At 45.6% G+C, this 16,187-nt stretch overlaps 1 protein-coding gene across 2 annotated transcripts in view; it reads left to right on the top strand.

The window, feature by feature from the left end:
* Nucleotides 1-16,187, top strand: part of LOC118944786 (rho guanine nucleotide exchange factor 26) — a 76,054-nt gene that overhangs the window by 2,549 nt on the left and 57,318 nt on the right. For both annotated transcript variants that reach the window (XM_036965864.2, XM_036965863.2), the window contains exons 2-4: nt 1,388-2,775; nt 3,345-3,396; nt 4,426-4,565. In XM_036965864.2, the coding sequence (XP_036821759.2) occupies nt 1,477-2,775; nt 3,345-3,396; nt 4,426-4,565 (1,491 nt within the window). In that variant the 5' untranslated portion in view covers nt 1,388-1,476. The remainder of the gene's footprint in view (nt 1-1,387; nt 2,776-3,344; nt 3,397-4,425; nt 4,566-16,187) is intronic.

Raw genomic sequence — 16,187 nt, 5'->3', positions numbered from 1 at the left:
ACATGAACAAATGCCTGCACACCCAGTAGCTATCCTGGAGGATGGTTGCCATCCTTGATATAAAATATTGCAACATTACAACCAAATACTTTTGTCTTTATACAATTATTCCCTCATTCAATTAATCATGGATCAAAGCAAGGTATCTAACTATACATGTTTATATATACGGCTCTAATATTCGTGTTTTAGGGGAGATCTAGGCACAGCAAGTTATTTGTCATTTATGCTGTTTCTAACGATCTCACAATGACATGGCTGCTATTTAATAGAGGGGAATCCCAGGTTGCCAACGGTGCAGATTTATTTAGGCTCTACAGTGCCGGTGGAAAGGCGACAAAGACATGAATGCTTAGTTAGCTATAGTTAACTTGTTGGCAGTTATCTTGCTAGTTATGTTTTGAATTGGCTATCTTGTCTGTCATTATTTTATACCTGCTGTGAAATGTCCAGCTCTCTCCCCTCAGGCAACATCTCACTGGCTCGCACAGACTCGCACTGTTTATGATAATGGCTGATATGTCGATTTTTTAAGTGATTGATACTATTTAAGTGTGCCTTCATGTATTACATTAACAAACATTATGAAACCAATTCCCATGACTTTATAAACCCTCGTTTGACAATTTGGAATAGTACACCATGCGCATTCAGTCTGGTATATTTTCAATCTGCGCAATCTGGAACAGGCTACGGTCACTCACAGACTAGCGGCAAATAAACGTGAACAAAGCGTAATCAGACTATTAATGCCCACTCTCAATTGCTATTCAATGCAGTTCTCGCCTTCATTCCGTTTTTGGTCAATGTTTTTTTGCGCGTCAATCTGGGCTAATTTAGGCTACTTTGTTTTAAAGAGGAGCCGGTACGCAATTCCCCCAAAATGAGAAGTGCTGGTAGGTCGCTCTGGCCCAGGTCAAGCACTGGTTCCCACGCTGACACGTCTCCGCGTTACACGGAAAACAGCCGGAAGACGAGGCGACCACCTGTGTGTAAGCATAACGTGGAACGTGTAGTTTCATTGGATGGAGACGCCCATTGCTGTATGGATCTGTGCAAAACGTGTATTTAAAAAATTATATATTTTAAGGATTCCTTCTCGCTGATTAAAGATAAATGTTTCGAAATCCATAGGCAAGCGATTATTAATTAACAACGTTTCGAAACGTTAAAACAGAGTGGGAATTGTAGTTCACAGGAGGCTGTCATGGGCAAAGCCAATGGCTGAGAACTGTAAGGCAGAATGCTGCCTAGAGTTTTCAAGAGCTAAGGAATGACCCAACTTGTGACCTCACAGACAGACCTAACCCTGAAAAGTCAGGACTTATCCTAATACCCCTCCAGCTTTGATTTTGATAGATCTCTCTCTCTGTGTGTTTACAACCAGGGGTTATTGCAGTTCTCTTCTGGGTTGGACCAGTTGGGTCAGACGAGAGACTCCTCAGTGACAAAGAAAAGACGAGTGATTGACGCACCATGGAGGGCGGGAACGATGTGGATCTGTCCAACAGTAACATCACCCCGCTGTGGAAGCGGCGCTCAGCCAATCACACTGGCCCCAGCAAGCTAAAGGCCCGGCCCCTCAGCTACCAGATAGACGGAGTCCACATGACTGACTTCCCCGTAGAGGACAACAAGTGCAGCTTTACCCTGAGCCAGCCTGCAGAGAGACTGGTGGCCACGCCGGGAGGAGGGACGGTCATTCTGAAGCACGTTCTCAACCAACCCACCAGGAAAACACGGGTAGTCAGGAGTATAAGTATTGGACATCTGTCCAAAGGACGTTTCTCTCTGTCCAAGTTCAAGTCGGAGGATGATAAGTCGCTGTCGTTGAACAGTAAGGCATGCCACGGTGGGAGTGTTGATAATGTGTGGTCAGACAAGCCTCTACTGGAAACCCAGAATCGACTATCCAGCCCGTTCACCCTCACCGCTCACAGGGACCAGATAGTGTTTGGGACGAGCCCTTCACCGCCGGACTCTGCCTCCTCCAAACACCCCTCTCCCCCTGCCTCCCCCAATAACCACCACCAACATGACCTGACCTCCCCTTCTTCCTACCACCCCTTAACTCCTGTCCCCTCTCCCCGTAACCCCAGCCCCTCTCCCCCTAACCCCAGCCCCTCCACCCCTAGTCTCCACACCCCTACCCCATCCAACAGCTCCACCTCCAGTATCAACTCCCTCTCTTCCCTCATCTCCACCCCTTCTGACCTCCCCACACCCCACAGCCCCTCCTCTGCTGACATGTCTGCCCCCTCTCCTTCCCCCTCTCATTCCCCCACTCCCACCCTCTCTCCCTACATCTCCCTATCTCCTCCTCCCTCCATTGTCCTCAGCACCCACAGTGCAGCTGCCCTGAAGAAGGGCACACAGCAGCTGATCCCCAAAGGGCTGGCGTCCCTGAGCAAGGCCTCTCCTGCTGGGGTACAGAGCCACGGCATGGGGGGTCTGCTGGGCCTGGATCCTACCAAGCGGGCCCTGCGAGCCCTCAGCATGGTGGAGACTGGATCCTTCTTCTCCACTGGCGTAGGGTCCGGGGGAGGGGGGACAGACCAGGATGAGAGCACTGAGACTCTGAAGAGAGGGTTGAGGTCTACCTCGTACAGGAGAGCAGTGGTAAGTGGAGTGGAAGTGGAAATACCATCTGATGACCTCAAGACCCATCGTCTGTCCCAACCTGTAGACCCAAAGAGCCATCGTCTGTCCCAACCTGTACTCAAAGGACTACAGGAGGTCAAGGAGAGACCGACCAGCCCTGGGAAGAAGAACAAGGTAGGAAGACATGTATTCACCCATTATTGTCCAGGAAATTGTCATTCCTATTAACTGCTATGTCACGATACCGTTCTCTCCTTGCTTTGCCCCATGTGCCTGGATATTACTGTCTCTTACTTTAATTAACACTCATCTGCCTGATGGATTCATGTTTGATGAATTATTCTCCTGAAGTTCAGATCAGGACCAAAGTCCACAGCTAGCTTGAAGTTGGAACATTGTCAGGAGACGCTTGTGTTGAAGTCCTACTAATAGTGAAGGCCTATGATTACAACACACTTCAGTCCACTGCTCTGTAATTAGGCAGGTCAGGGGTCAAGAGCAGGTCCCAGGGGAGACCTACTAACACTTTTCATTTAGAACCTGACAGATGTGTGTTTATAATGTCATTCATAACCAGATTTGCCTAATAAAGCATCATTTCGGATATTGTGCCGACTGCTCATGATAACAGATCTAGTGACAGTTTCAGTTCATAGTGTTAATATAGTAGTATGGCTGGGGCAGGGAGAGCTGATCCTGGATCTGTTATTAATAGTGACATGGGGTCTTGTTCTGTCTCCCAGAGTCCTGATAAGAAGCCAGGACTGATCACACAGAGGACATTTGACAGTGAAGGTGAGTGCCACTTCTCTGTCTTAGTCATGTATATGAACTGGTGATGACTATGACTTTCTGTACACATGGTTGAGGTCTTGCTGTCAATGGGGACTGTACTATTGTGATCCACCCTCAACCTGTCTGTCTGTCTGTCTGTGGTGTGATCCACCCTCAACCTGTGTCTGTCTGTCTGTCTGTGGTGTGATCCACCCTCAACCTGTCTGTCTGTCTGTGGTGTGATCCACCCTCAACCTGTCTGTCTGTCTGTCTGTGGTGTGATCCACCCTCAACCTGTGTCTGTCTGTCTGTCTGTGGTGTGATCCACCCTCAACCTGTCTGTCTGTCTGTGGTGTGATCCACCCTCAACCTGTCTGTCTGTCTGTCTGTGGTGTGATCCACCCTCAACCTGTGTCTGTCTGTCTGTCTGTGGTGTGATCCACCCTCAACCTGTCTGTCTGTCTGTGGTGTGATCCACCCTCAACCTGTCTGTCTGTCTGTGGTGTAATCCACCCTCAACCTGTCTGTCTGTCTGTCTGTGGTGTGATCCACCCTCAACCTGTCTGTCTGTCTGTGGTGTGATCCACCCTCAACTTGTCTGTCTGTCTGTGGTGTGATCCACCCTCAACCTGTCTGTCTGTCTGTGGTGTGATCCACCCCCAACCTGTGTCTGTCTGTCTGTGGTGTGATCCACCCTCAACCTGTGTCTGTCTGTCTGTGGTGTGATCCACCCTTAACCTGTCTGTCTGTCTGTGGTGTGATCCACCCTCAACCTGTCTGTCTGTCTGTGGTGTGATCCACCCTCAACCTGTCTGTCTGTCTGTGGTGTGATCCACCCTCAACCTGTGTCTGTCTGTCTGTGGTGTGATCCACCCTCAACCTGTGTCTGTCTGTCTGTGGTGTGATCCACCCTTAACCTGTCTGTCTGTCTGTGGTGTGATCCACCCTCAACCTGTCTGTCTGTCTGTCTGTGGTGTGATCCACCCTCAACCTGTCTGTCTGTCTGTGGTGTGATCCACCCTCAACCTGTCTGTCTGTGGTGTGATCCAGAGGAGGAACTGTATCAGAACTACCAGGAGAAAGCTCTTCACAATGACTCTGATGAGGACCAGTCCAGAGAGGCCAAACCTGATGACCGCATCGTGATGCAGTACAGACCCATACGCACCTCCTGGAGCCAACTCAGTGTGGTGAGACACACACACACACGCACACGCACACAGTGAATTGTGGTGCAGTGCCTCTCATATAGTACAGAGACAAACACAGGGCCTTGTTGGGAAATGGACTGCCAGGGCTGTGAGGGATGTTGTCACATCTGGTCTGGCTGCAATCCTTACCCATCCTCCATCTCTCTCTCTCCTTCTCCTACTCTGTCTGTGACTGTCTGTCTCTCTCTCTCCCTCTGTCTCTTTATGTCTCTCTCTGTCTCTTCATTACTCTTGGTCTAGATAGGGAATTAAAACAGGGATAGGGAGGGAAGAGGGAGGGTGAGGGAGCAGGAAAGGAAGGGGAGGGTGAGGGTGAGGGAGGGAGCAGGAAAGGAAGGGGAGGGTGAGAGAGGGAGCAGGAGAGGAAGGGGGGTGAGGGAGGGAGCAGGAGAGGAAGGAAGAAAGATCTGGGACAGTAGGAGAGGAAGGGAGAAAGATCTGGGGCAGCAGACTAAGAGGAGGAGAGGAAGGGAGAAAGATCTGGGACTGCAGACTGAGAGGAAGGGAGAAATATCTGGGGCAGCAGACTGAGAGGAGGAGAGGAAGGGAGAAAGATCTGGGGCAGCAGACTGAGAGGATGAGAGAAAGGTCTGGGACAGCAGACTGAGAGGAAGGGAGAAAGATCTGGGGCAGCAGACTGAGAGGAGGATAGGAAGGGAGAAAGATCTGGGGCAGCAGACTGAGAGGAGGAGAGGAAGGGAGAAATATCTGGGGCAGCAGACTAAGAGGAGGAGAGGAAGGGAGAAAGATCTGGGGCAGCAGACTGAGAGGAGGGAGAAAGATCTGGGGCAGCAGACTGAGAGGAGGAGAGGAAGGGAGAAAGATCTGGGGCAGCAGACTGAGAGGAGGGAGAAAGATCTGGGGCAGCAGACTAAGAGGAGGAGAGGAAGGGAGAAAGATCTGGGGCAGCAGACTAAGAGGAGGAGAGGAAGGGAGAAAGATCTGGGGCAGCAGACTGAGAGGAGGGAGAAAGATCTGGGGCAGCAGACTAAGAGGAGGAGAGGAAGGGAGAAAGATCTGGGGCAGCAGACTGAGAGGAGGGAGAAAGATCTGGGACAGCAGACTGAGAGGAAGGGAGAATGATCTGGGACAGCAGACTGAGAGGAGGAGAGGAAGGGAGAAAGATCTGGGGCAGCAGACTGAGAGGAGGAGAGGAAGGGAGAAAGATCTGGGGCAGCAGACTGAGAGGAGGGGAGGAAGGGAGAAAGATCTGGGGCAGCAGACTGAGAGGAGGGAGAAAGATCTGGGGCAGCAGACTGAGAGGAGGAGAGGAAGGGAGAAAGATCTGGGGCAGCAGACTGAGAGGAGGAGAGGAAGGGAGAAAGATCTGGGGCAGCAGACAGAGGAAGGGAGAAAGGTCTGGGGCAGCAGACTGAGAGGAGGATAGGAAGGGAGAAAGATCTGGGGCAGCAGACTGAGAGGAGGAGAGGAAGGGAGAAAGATCTGGGGCAGCAGACTGAGAGGAGGAGAGGAAGGGAGAAAGATCTGGGGCAGCAGACTGAGAGGAGGAGAGGAAGGGAGAAAGATCTGGGGCAGCAGACTGAGGAAGGGAGAAAGATTTGGGGCAGCAGACTGAGAGGAGGAGAGGAAGGGAGAAAGATCTGGGGCAGCAGACTGAGAGCACCACCCGGCATGGCACCAATATGTACTCCCTGGAGTACGTTGTGACGGGATCCAGTTTGGGCCCAGAATGGTAGGAGAGGAACGGTGGGAAAGGAGGGAACAGTACTGTAGAGACCAGAGTGGTAGGAGAGGAACGGGGGAAAGGAGGGGACAGTACTGTAGAGACCAGAATGGTAGGAGAGAGGAACGGGGAAAGGAGGGAACAGTACTGTAGAGACCAGAATGTTGGAGAGGAACGGGGGGAAAGGAGGGGGTCAAATGCTGTTTTCCACTTAGGTGTTCTGTTCTCCTTGTTGATGTTTACTCTTATCTGGAGCTGCTCAAGAAGGGCTGAGGGAGAGAGAGACCAGTACTGTAGGAGACCAGTACTGTAGGAGACCAGTACTGTAGGAGACTAGTACTGTAGGAGACCAGTACTGTAGGAGACCAGTACTGTAGAGACTGTAGGAGTCCAGTACTGTAGGAGTCCAGTACTGTAGGAGACCAGTACTGTAGGAGACCAGTACTGTAGAGACCAGTACTGAAGGGACCAGTACTGTAGGGACCAGTATTGTAGAGACTGTAGAGACCAGTACTGTAGAGACCAGTACTGTAGAGACTGTAGAGACCAGTACTCTAGAGACCAGTACTGTAGAGACCAGTACTGTAGAGACTGTAGAGACCAGTACTGTAGAGACGGTGGGGGACAGTACTGTAGGGGACAGTACTGTAGAGACGGTGGGGGACAGTACTGTAGGGGACAGTACTGTAGGGGACAGTACTGTAGAGACCAGTACTGTAGAGACGGTGGGGGACAGTACTGTAGGGGACAGTACTGTAGGGGACAGTACTGTGGAGACGGTGGGGGACAGTACTGTAGGGGACAGTACTGTAGGGGACAGTACTGTGGAGACGGTGGGGACAGTACTGTAGGGGACAGTACTGTAGGGGACAGTACTGTGGAGACGGTGGGGGACAGTACTGTGGGGGACAGTACTGTAGGGGACAGTACTGTAGAGACGGTGGGGGACAGTACTGTAGGGGACAGTACTGTGGAGACGGTGGGGGACAATACTGTGGAGACTGTGGGGGACAGTACTGTAGGGGACAGTACTGTAGAGACGGTGGGGGACAGTACTTTAGGGGACAGTACTGTGGAGACGGTGGGGGACAATACTGTGGAGACTGTGGGGGACAGTACTGTAGGGGACAGTACTGTAGAGACGGTGGGGGACAATACTGTGGAGACTGTGGGGGACAGTACTTTAGGGGACAGTACTGTAGGGGACAGTACTGTAGGGGACAGTACTGTAGGGAACAGTACTGTAGGGGACAGTACTGTAGAGACGGTGGGGGACAGTACTTTAGGGGACAGTACTGTGGAGACGGTGGGGGACAATACTGTGGAGACTGTGGGGGACAGTACTTTAGGGGACAGTACTGTGGAGACGGTGGGGGACAATACTGTGGAGACTGTGGGGGACAGTACTTTAGGGGACAGTACTGTGGAGACGGTGGGGGACAATACTGTGGAGACTGTGGGGGACAGTACTGTAGGGGACAGTACTGTAGGGGACAGTACTGTAGGGGACAGTACTGTAGGGAACAGTACTGTAGGGGACAGTACTGTAGAGACGGTGGGGGACAGTACTGTAGGGGACAGTACTGTAGGGGACAGTACTGTAGGGAATAGTACTGTAGGGGACAGTACTGTAGGAGACAGTACAGTAGGAGACAGTTCAGTAGGGAATAGTACTGTAGGGGACAGTACTGTAGAGACTGTAGGGGACAGTACTGTAGGGAATAGTACTATAGGGAATAGTACTGTAGAGAATTGTACTGTAGGGAATAGTACTGTAGAGAATAGTACTGTAGAGAATAGTACTGTATAGACTGTAGGGAATAGTACTGTAGGGAATAGTACTGTAGAGAATAGTATTGTATAGACTGTAGGGGACAGTACTGTAGGGAATAGTACTGTAGAGACTGTAGGGAATAGTACTGTAGAGAATAGTACTGTAGGGAATAGTACTGTAGAGACTGTAGAGAATAGTACTGTAGAGACTGTAGGGAATAGTACTGTAGAGACTGTAGGGAATAGTACTGTAGAGAATAGTACTGTAGGGAATAGTACTGTAGAGAATAGTACTGTATAGACTGTAGGGAATAGTACTGTAGAGACTGTAGGGGACAGTACTGTAGAGAATAGTACTGTAGAGAATAGTACTGTAGAGAATAGTACTGTATAGACTGTAGGGAATAGTACTGTAGAGAATAGTATTGTATAGACTGTAGGGGACAGTACTGTAGGGAATAGTACTCTATAGACTGTAGGGGACAGTACTGTAGAGACTGTAGAGAATAGTACTGTAGAGACTGTAGAGAATAGTACTGTAGAGAATAGTACTGTATAGACTGTAGGGGACAGTACTGTAGGGAATAGTACTGTAGGGGACAGTACTGTAGGAGACAGTACTGTAGAGACTGTAGGGGACAGTACTGTAGGGAATAGTACTATAGGGAATAGTACTGTAGAGAATAGTACTGTATAGACTGTAGGGAATAGTACTGTAGGGGACAGTACTGTAGGAGACAGTACTGTAGAGACTGTAGGGGACAGTACTGTAGAGAATAGTACTGTAGGGAATAGTACTGTAGGGAATAGTACTATAGGGAATAGTACTGTAGAGAATTGTACTGTAGGGAATAGTACTGTAGAGAATAGTACTGTAGAGACTGTAGGGAATAGTACTGTAGAGAATAGTACTGTAGAGACTGTAGGGAATAGTACTGTAGAGAATAGTACTGTATAGACTGTAGGGGACAGTACTGTAGAGAATAGTACTGTAGAGAATAGTACTGTAGGGAATAGTACTGTAGAGAATAGTACTGTAGAGACTGTAGGGAATAGTACTGTAGAGAATAGTACTGTAGAGAATTGTACTGTAGGGAATAGTACTGTAGAGAATAGTACTGTAGAGACTGTAGGGAATAGTACTGTAGAGAATAGTACTGTAGAGACTGTAGGGAATAGTACTGTAGAGAATAGTACTGTAGAGAATAGTACTGTAGAGAATAGTACTGTATAGACTGTAGGGAATAGTACTGTAGAGAATAGTACTGTATAGACTGTAGGGAATAGTACTGTAGAGAATAGTACTGTATAGACTGTAGGGAATAGTACTGTATAGACTATAGGGAATAGTACTGTAGAGAATAGTACTGTATAGACTGTAGGGAATAGTACTGTATAGACTGTAGGGAATAGTACTGTAGAGAATAGTACTGTAGAGAATAGTACTGTAGAGACTGTAGAGAATAGTACTGTAGAGAATAGTACTGTATAGACTGTAGGGGACAGTACTGTAGGGAATAGTACTGTAGGGGACAGTACTGTAGGGAATAGTACTGTAGGGGACAGTACTGTAGAGAATAGTACTGTAGGGAATAGTACTGTAGGGAATAGTACTGTAGAGAATAGTACTGTAGGGAATAGTACTGTAGAGAATAGTACTGTAGAGAATAGTACTGTATAGACTGTAGAGAATAGTACTGTATAGACTGTAGGGAATAGTACTGTATAGACTGTAGAGAATAGTACTGTAGGGAATAGTACTGTAGGGAATAGTACTGTAGAGAATAGTACTGTATAGACTGTAGGGGACAGTACTGTAGGGAATAGTACTGTAGGGGACAGTACTGTAGGGAATAGTACTGTAGGGGACAGTACTGTAGGGAATAGTACTGTAGGGGACAGTACTGTAGAGAATAGTACTGTAGGGAATAGTACTGTAGGGAATAGTACTGTAGAGAATAGTACTGTAGGGAATAGTACTGTAGAGAATAGTACTGTAGAGAATAGTACTGTAGGGGACAGTACTGTAGGGAATAGTACTGTAGGGAATAGTACTGTAGGGGACAGTACTGTAGAGAATAGTACTGTAGGGAATAGTACTGTAGGGGACAGTACTGTAGGGAATAGTACTGTAGGGGACAGTACTGTAGGGAATAGTACTGTAGGGGACAGTACTGTAGAGACTGTAGGGGACAGTACTGTAGGGAATAGTACTATAGGGAATAGTACTGTAGAGAATAGTACTGTATAGACTGTAGGGGACAGTACTGTAGGGAATAGTACTGTAGAGAATAGTACTGTATAGACTGTAGGGGACAGTACTGTAGAGACTGTAGGGGACAGTACTGTAGGGAAAAGTACTGTAGAGAATTGTACTGTAGGGAATAGTACTGTAGAGACCAGTACTGTATAGACTGTAGGGAATAGTACTGTAGAGAATAGTACTGTAGGGAATAGTACTGTAGAGAATAGTACTGTATAGACTGTAGGGAATAGTACTGTAGAGACTGTAGGGGACAGTACTGTAGGGAAAAGTACTGTAGAGAATAGTACTGTAGGGAATAGTACTGTAGAGAATAGTACTGTATAGACTGTAGGGAATAGTACTGTAGAGAATAGTATTGTATAGACTGTAGGGGACAGTACTGTAGGGAATAGTACTGTAGAGAATAGTACTGTAGGGAATAGTACTGTAGGGAATAGTACTGTAGAGAATAGTACTGTATAGACTGTAGGGAATAGTACTGTAGAGAATAGTACTGTAGGGAATAGTATTGTATAGACTGTAGGGGACAGTACTGTAGGGAATAGTACTGTAGAGAATAGTACTGTAGGGAATAGTACTGTAGGGAATAGTACTGTAGGGAATAGTACTGTAGAGAATAGTACTGTATAGACTGTAGAGAATAGTACTGTAGGGAATAGTACTGTAGAGAATAGTACTGTATAGACTGTAGAGAATAGTACTGTATAGACTGTAGGGGACAGTACTGTAGGGAATAGTACTGTATAGACTGTAGAGAATAGTACTGTAGAGAATAGTACTGTAGGGAATAGTACTGTATAGACTGTAGGGAATAGTACTGTATAGACTGTAGAGAATAGTACTGTAGGGAATAGTACTGTAGAGAATAGTACTGTATAGACTGTAGAGAATAGTACTGTATAGACTGTAGGGAATAGTACTGTAGGGAATAGTACTGTATAGACTGTAGAGAATAGTACTGTATAGACTGTAGGGAATTGTACTGTAGGGAATAGTACTGTATAGACTGTAGGGAATAGTACTGTATAGACTGTAGAGAATAGTACTGTAGGGAATAGTACTGTAGAGAATAGTACTGTATAGACTGTAGAGAATAGTACTGTATAGACTGTAGGGAATAGTACTGTAGGGAATAGTACTGTAGGGGACAGTACTGTATAGACTGTAGAGAATAGTACTGTAGGGAATAGTACTGTAGAGAATAGTACTGTATAGACTGTAGGGAATAGTACTGTAGAGACTGTAGGGGACAGTACTGTAGAGAATAGTACTGTATAGACTGTAGGGAATAGTACTGTAGGGAATAGTACTGTAGAGAATAGTACTGTAGAGAATAGTACTGTAGGGAATAGTACTGTAGAGAATAGTACTGTAGAGACTGTAGGGAATAGTACTGTATAGACTGTAGAGAATAGTACTGTAGAGACTGTAGGGAATAGTACTGTAGAGACTGTAGGGGACAGTACTGTAGGGAATAGTACTGTAGGGAATAGTACTGTATAGAATAGTACTGTATAGACTGTAGGGAACAGTACTGTAGGGAATAGTACTGTAGGGAATAGTACTGTAGAGAATAGTACTGTATAGACTGTAGGGAACAGTACTGTAGGGAATAGTACTGTAGGGAATAGTACTGTAGAGAATAGTACTGTAGGGAATAGTACTGTAGAGAATAGTACTGTAGGGAATAGTACTGTAGAGAATAGTACTGTAGGGAATAGTACTGTAGAGAATAGTACTGTAGAGAATAGTACTGTAGAGACTGTAGAGAATAGTACTGTAGAGAATAGTACTGTAGGGAATAGTACTGTAGAGACTGTAGAGAATAGTACTGTAGAGAATAGTACTGTAGGGAATAGTACTGTAGAGAATAGTACTGTAGAGACTGTAGAGAATAGTACTGTAGAGAATAGTACTGTAGGGAATAGTACTGTAGAGAATAGTACTGTAGAGACTGTAGAGAATAGTACTGTAGAGAATAGTACTGTAGGGAATAGTACTGTAGAGAATAGTACTGTAGAGAATAGTACTGTATAGACTGTAGAGAATAGTACTGTATAGACTGTAGAGAATAGTACTGTAGGGAATAGTACTGTAGAGAATAGTACTGTAGAGAATAGTACTGTAGAGAATAGTACTGTATAGACTGTAGAGAATAGTACTGTAGGGAATAGTACTGTAGAGAATAGTACTGTAGGGAATAGTACTGTAGAGAATAGTACTGTATAGACTGTAGAGAATAGTACGGTAGGGAATAGTACTGTATAGACTGTAGAGAATAGTACTGTAGGGAATAGTACTGTAGAGAATAGTACTGTAGAGAATAGTACTGTATAGACTGTAGGGAATAGTACTGTAGAGAATAGTACTGTATAGACTGTAGAGAATAGTACTGTATAGACTGTAGAGAATAGTACTGTATAGACTGTAGGAAATAGTACTGTAGGGGACAGTACTGTAGGGGACAGTACTGTAGAGACGGTGGGGGACAGTACTGTAGGGGACAGTTAGTTCTGATCAAAATATTCAAACAAAGTTGACTTATCCAGATATTTCCAATGTGAGGAGAGGAGTCCTGTCCCAGTCCTGTGTTTGATGCCAGATGGAAGGTCTATGGGCCATGACATGTGACAGGGCAGGTTGTAGTGTTTTATAGATGTTCTGCTGTTTACTCTGTGACAGGGCAGGTTGTAGTGTTTTATAGTAGTTAGATGTTCTGCTGTTTACTCTGTGACAGGGCAGGCTGTAGTGTTTTATAGATGTTCTGCTGTTTCTCCTGGTCAGTAACTGATGGTAAGTAACCTGGAGGTTTCCGTATCTTCATTCTCTGAAGGAGCAGAAAAATCCTCCTGGAAATGAGAGAATGATCTGATGTTTAACGGATGGACAAAAGTGGCATCAATGTCCAAACTGACAGAACCTGTTCCTACTATCACACTTCCCTTCCCAGACTGACAGAACCTGTTCCTACTATCACACTTCCCTTCCCAAACTGACAGAACCTGTTCCTACTATCACACTTCCCTTCCCAAACTGACAGAACCTGTTCCTACTATCACACTTCCCTTCCCAAACTGACAGAACCTGTTCCTACTATCACACTTCCCTTCCCAAACTGACAGAACCTGTTCCTACTATCACACTTCCCTTCCCAAACTGACAGAACCTGTTCCTACTATCACACTTCCCTTCCCAAACTGACAGAACCTGTTCCTACTATCACACTTCCCTTCCCAGACTGACAGCTACCGCTTTGGTTCAGACTCTCTGTTTCCTAGAAGTCTCTAGTTTCCAGTAACACCTGTAAGGTCAGACTCTGTTTCCTAGAAGTCTGTAGTTTCCAGTAACACCTGTAAGGTCAGACTCTGTTTCCTAGAAGTCTGTAGTTTCCAGTAACCGTAGGGACAGGGGGAAGTGGTGTATCTAAGAGTGTTGACACCATACTCTTAGATGAGAGGCTTAACCCCCCCGGTTAAGGGTAGGACAGGGGAGTAAGGGTAAGACAATGATAGATTTATGCCTACGGTCAACCTCTTACCTCAACCACTCCCTTTTGAGTGAATACTGCGTTTCTGTTGTCACGGTTACACCTGTCCCTCTGTGTTCTCAGGGAAACTCCAAAAGCAGGGCAAAGTTCAGTTGTCGTGGCGGGAAGGTGGTTGCTAGGACACTAAGGACCTGCAAGGCCGTAGATAGATAAATAGAAGTTGATTGCCTTTTAAAGGGAATTTGTCTTGCACAATAGCACAAACTTGGCAAGCTGTTGGCATTTTGGCTGTAGTGGTTTGGCTGTTGGCTTGTGTGTTTTGTGTCCTAGTCTGGATGTGTTTGCAAAGGTCTCCATTAGGGTTTGTCACGATACCAGTATCACAATACTCCGAGGTATCGCAGCAAGGAAAGAAAAGATGAAGCAGACTCCGTTTCCTGAGGAAAACAGTCATAATGTTAGTAACAAGCAGCCTGAAGTGTTTCACCCCAAATCACGTTTGTTTTGCTTGCTTTAACCCACTATATGTTACTTACAGCAGGGTTTAAAATCAAATCAAATCAAATTAATTTATATAGCCCTTCATACATCAGCTGATATATCAAAGTGTTGTACAGAAACCCAGCCTAAAACACCAAACAGCAGGCAATGCAGGTGTAAAAGGACCAGAGAGTATAGTTTACTTCGTGTTTTCCTATTTGGTAATAAACCATCTTCTGTATACCACACCTACCTTGTCACAACACAACTGATTGGCTAAAACGCATTAAGAAGGAAAGAAATTCACACCTGTTAATTGAAATGCATTCCAGGTGACTACCTCACGAAGATGGTTGAGAGATTTGTTTAACACTTTTTTTGGTTGCTACATGATTCCATGTGTTATTTCATAGTTTTGATGTCTTCACTATTATTCTACAATGTAGAACATAGTAAAAATAAAGAAAAACCCTTGAATGAGTAGGTGTGTCCAAACTACTGACTGGTACTGTATACAATAGTTCTTCAATTCCTGAATTACAATAGTTCTTCAATTCCTGAATTACAATAGTTCCTGAATTACAATAGTTCTTCAATTCCTGAATTACAATAGTTCTTCAATTCCTGAATTACAATAGTTCTTCAATTCCTGAATTACAATAGTTCTTCAATTCCTGAATTACAATAGTTCTTCAATTCCTAAATTACAATAGTTCTTCAATTCCTGAATTACAATAGTTCTTCAATTCCTGAATTACAATAGTTCTTCAATTCCTAAATTACAATAGTTCCTCAATTCCTAAATTACAATAGTTCCTCAATTCCTGAATTACAATAGTTCCTGAATTACAATAGTTCCTCAATTCCTGAATTACAATAGTTCCTCAATTCCTGAATTACAATAGCTCCTCAATTCCTCAATTACAATAGTTCCTGAATTACAATAGTTCCTCAATGTATTTGAAAAATATTTCCAGCTCTCTCCCATTCAGGTTGCTTGTAATGATTGATTCATGGAGGAGTGGAAGGGTGCTTGGGGAAGATGACAAAGGACCGGGTGTGGAGAAGTATTGGTAGGGAGCAGGGATTGAAGCAGTGGGCGATGGAGACATGTTGGCTCTAATGCTGCCTTGTGTCAGTGGCAGATGTTTCTAGAGGAGGGGGGGATACTACACACACACACACACACACACACACACACACACACACACACACACACACACACACACACACACACACACACACAACCATGTAAGCTATCCTGTGCATACACCCAGACTCCCCTGAAAGGAACCTTTCTCTCTCTAAACTAGCACACTGGGGTCTTTATTCAGCTCCTACAGGGCTTTATTCAGCTCCCGCAGGGCTTTATTCAGCTCCTACAGGTCTTTATTCAGCTCCTACAGGTCTACAGGTCTTTATTCAGCTCCTACAGGTCTTTATTCAGCTCCTACAGGTCTACAGGTCTTTATTCAGCTCCTACAGGTCTTTATTCAGCTCCTACAGGTCTACAGGTCTTTATTCAGCTCCTACAGGTCTTTATTCAGCTCCTACAGGTCTTTATTCAGCTCCTACAGGTCTTTATTCAGCTCCTACAGGTCTTTATTCAGCTCCTACAGGTCTACAGGTCTTTATTCAGCTCCTACAGGTCTTTATTCAGCTCCTACAGGTCTTTATTCAGCTCCTACAGGTCTACAGGTCTTTATTCAGCTCCTACAGCTCTACAGGTCTATATTCAGCTCCTACAGGTCTACAGGTCTTTATTCAGCTCCTACAGGTCTACAGGTCTTTATTCAGCTCCTACAGGTCTTTATTCAGCTCCTACAGGTCTTTATTCAGCTCCTACGGGTCTTTATTCAGCTCCTACAGGTCTACAGGTCTTTATTCAGCTCCTACAGGTCTACAGGTCTT

Source organism: Oncorhynchus mykiss, chromosome 27, assembly GCF_057628025.1.
Source record: "Oncorhynchus mykiss isolate SJ-2025 chromosome 27, ASM5762802v1, whole genome shotgun sequence".
NCBI lineage: Eukaryota > Metazoa > Chordata > Actinopteri > Salmoniformes > Salmonidae > Oncorhynchus > Oncorhynchus mykiss.
This window is presented reverse-complemented; position numbering and strand designations above follow the sequence as displayed.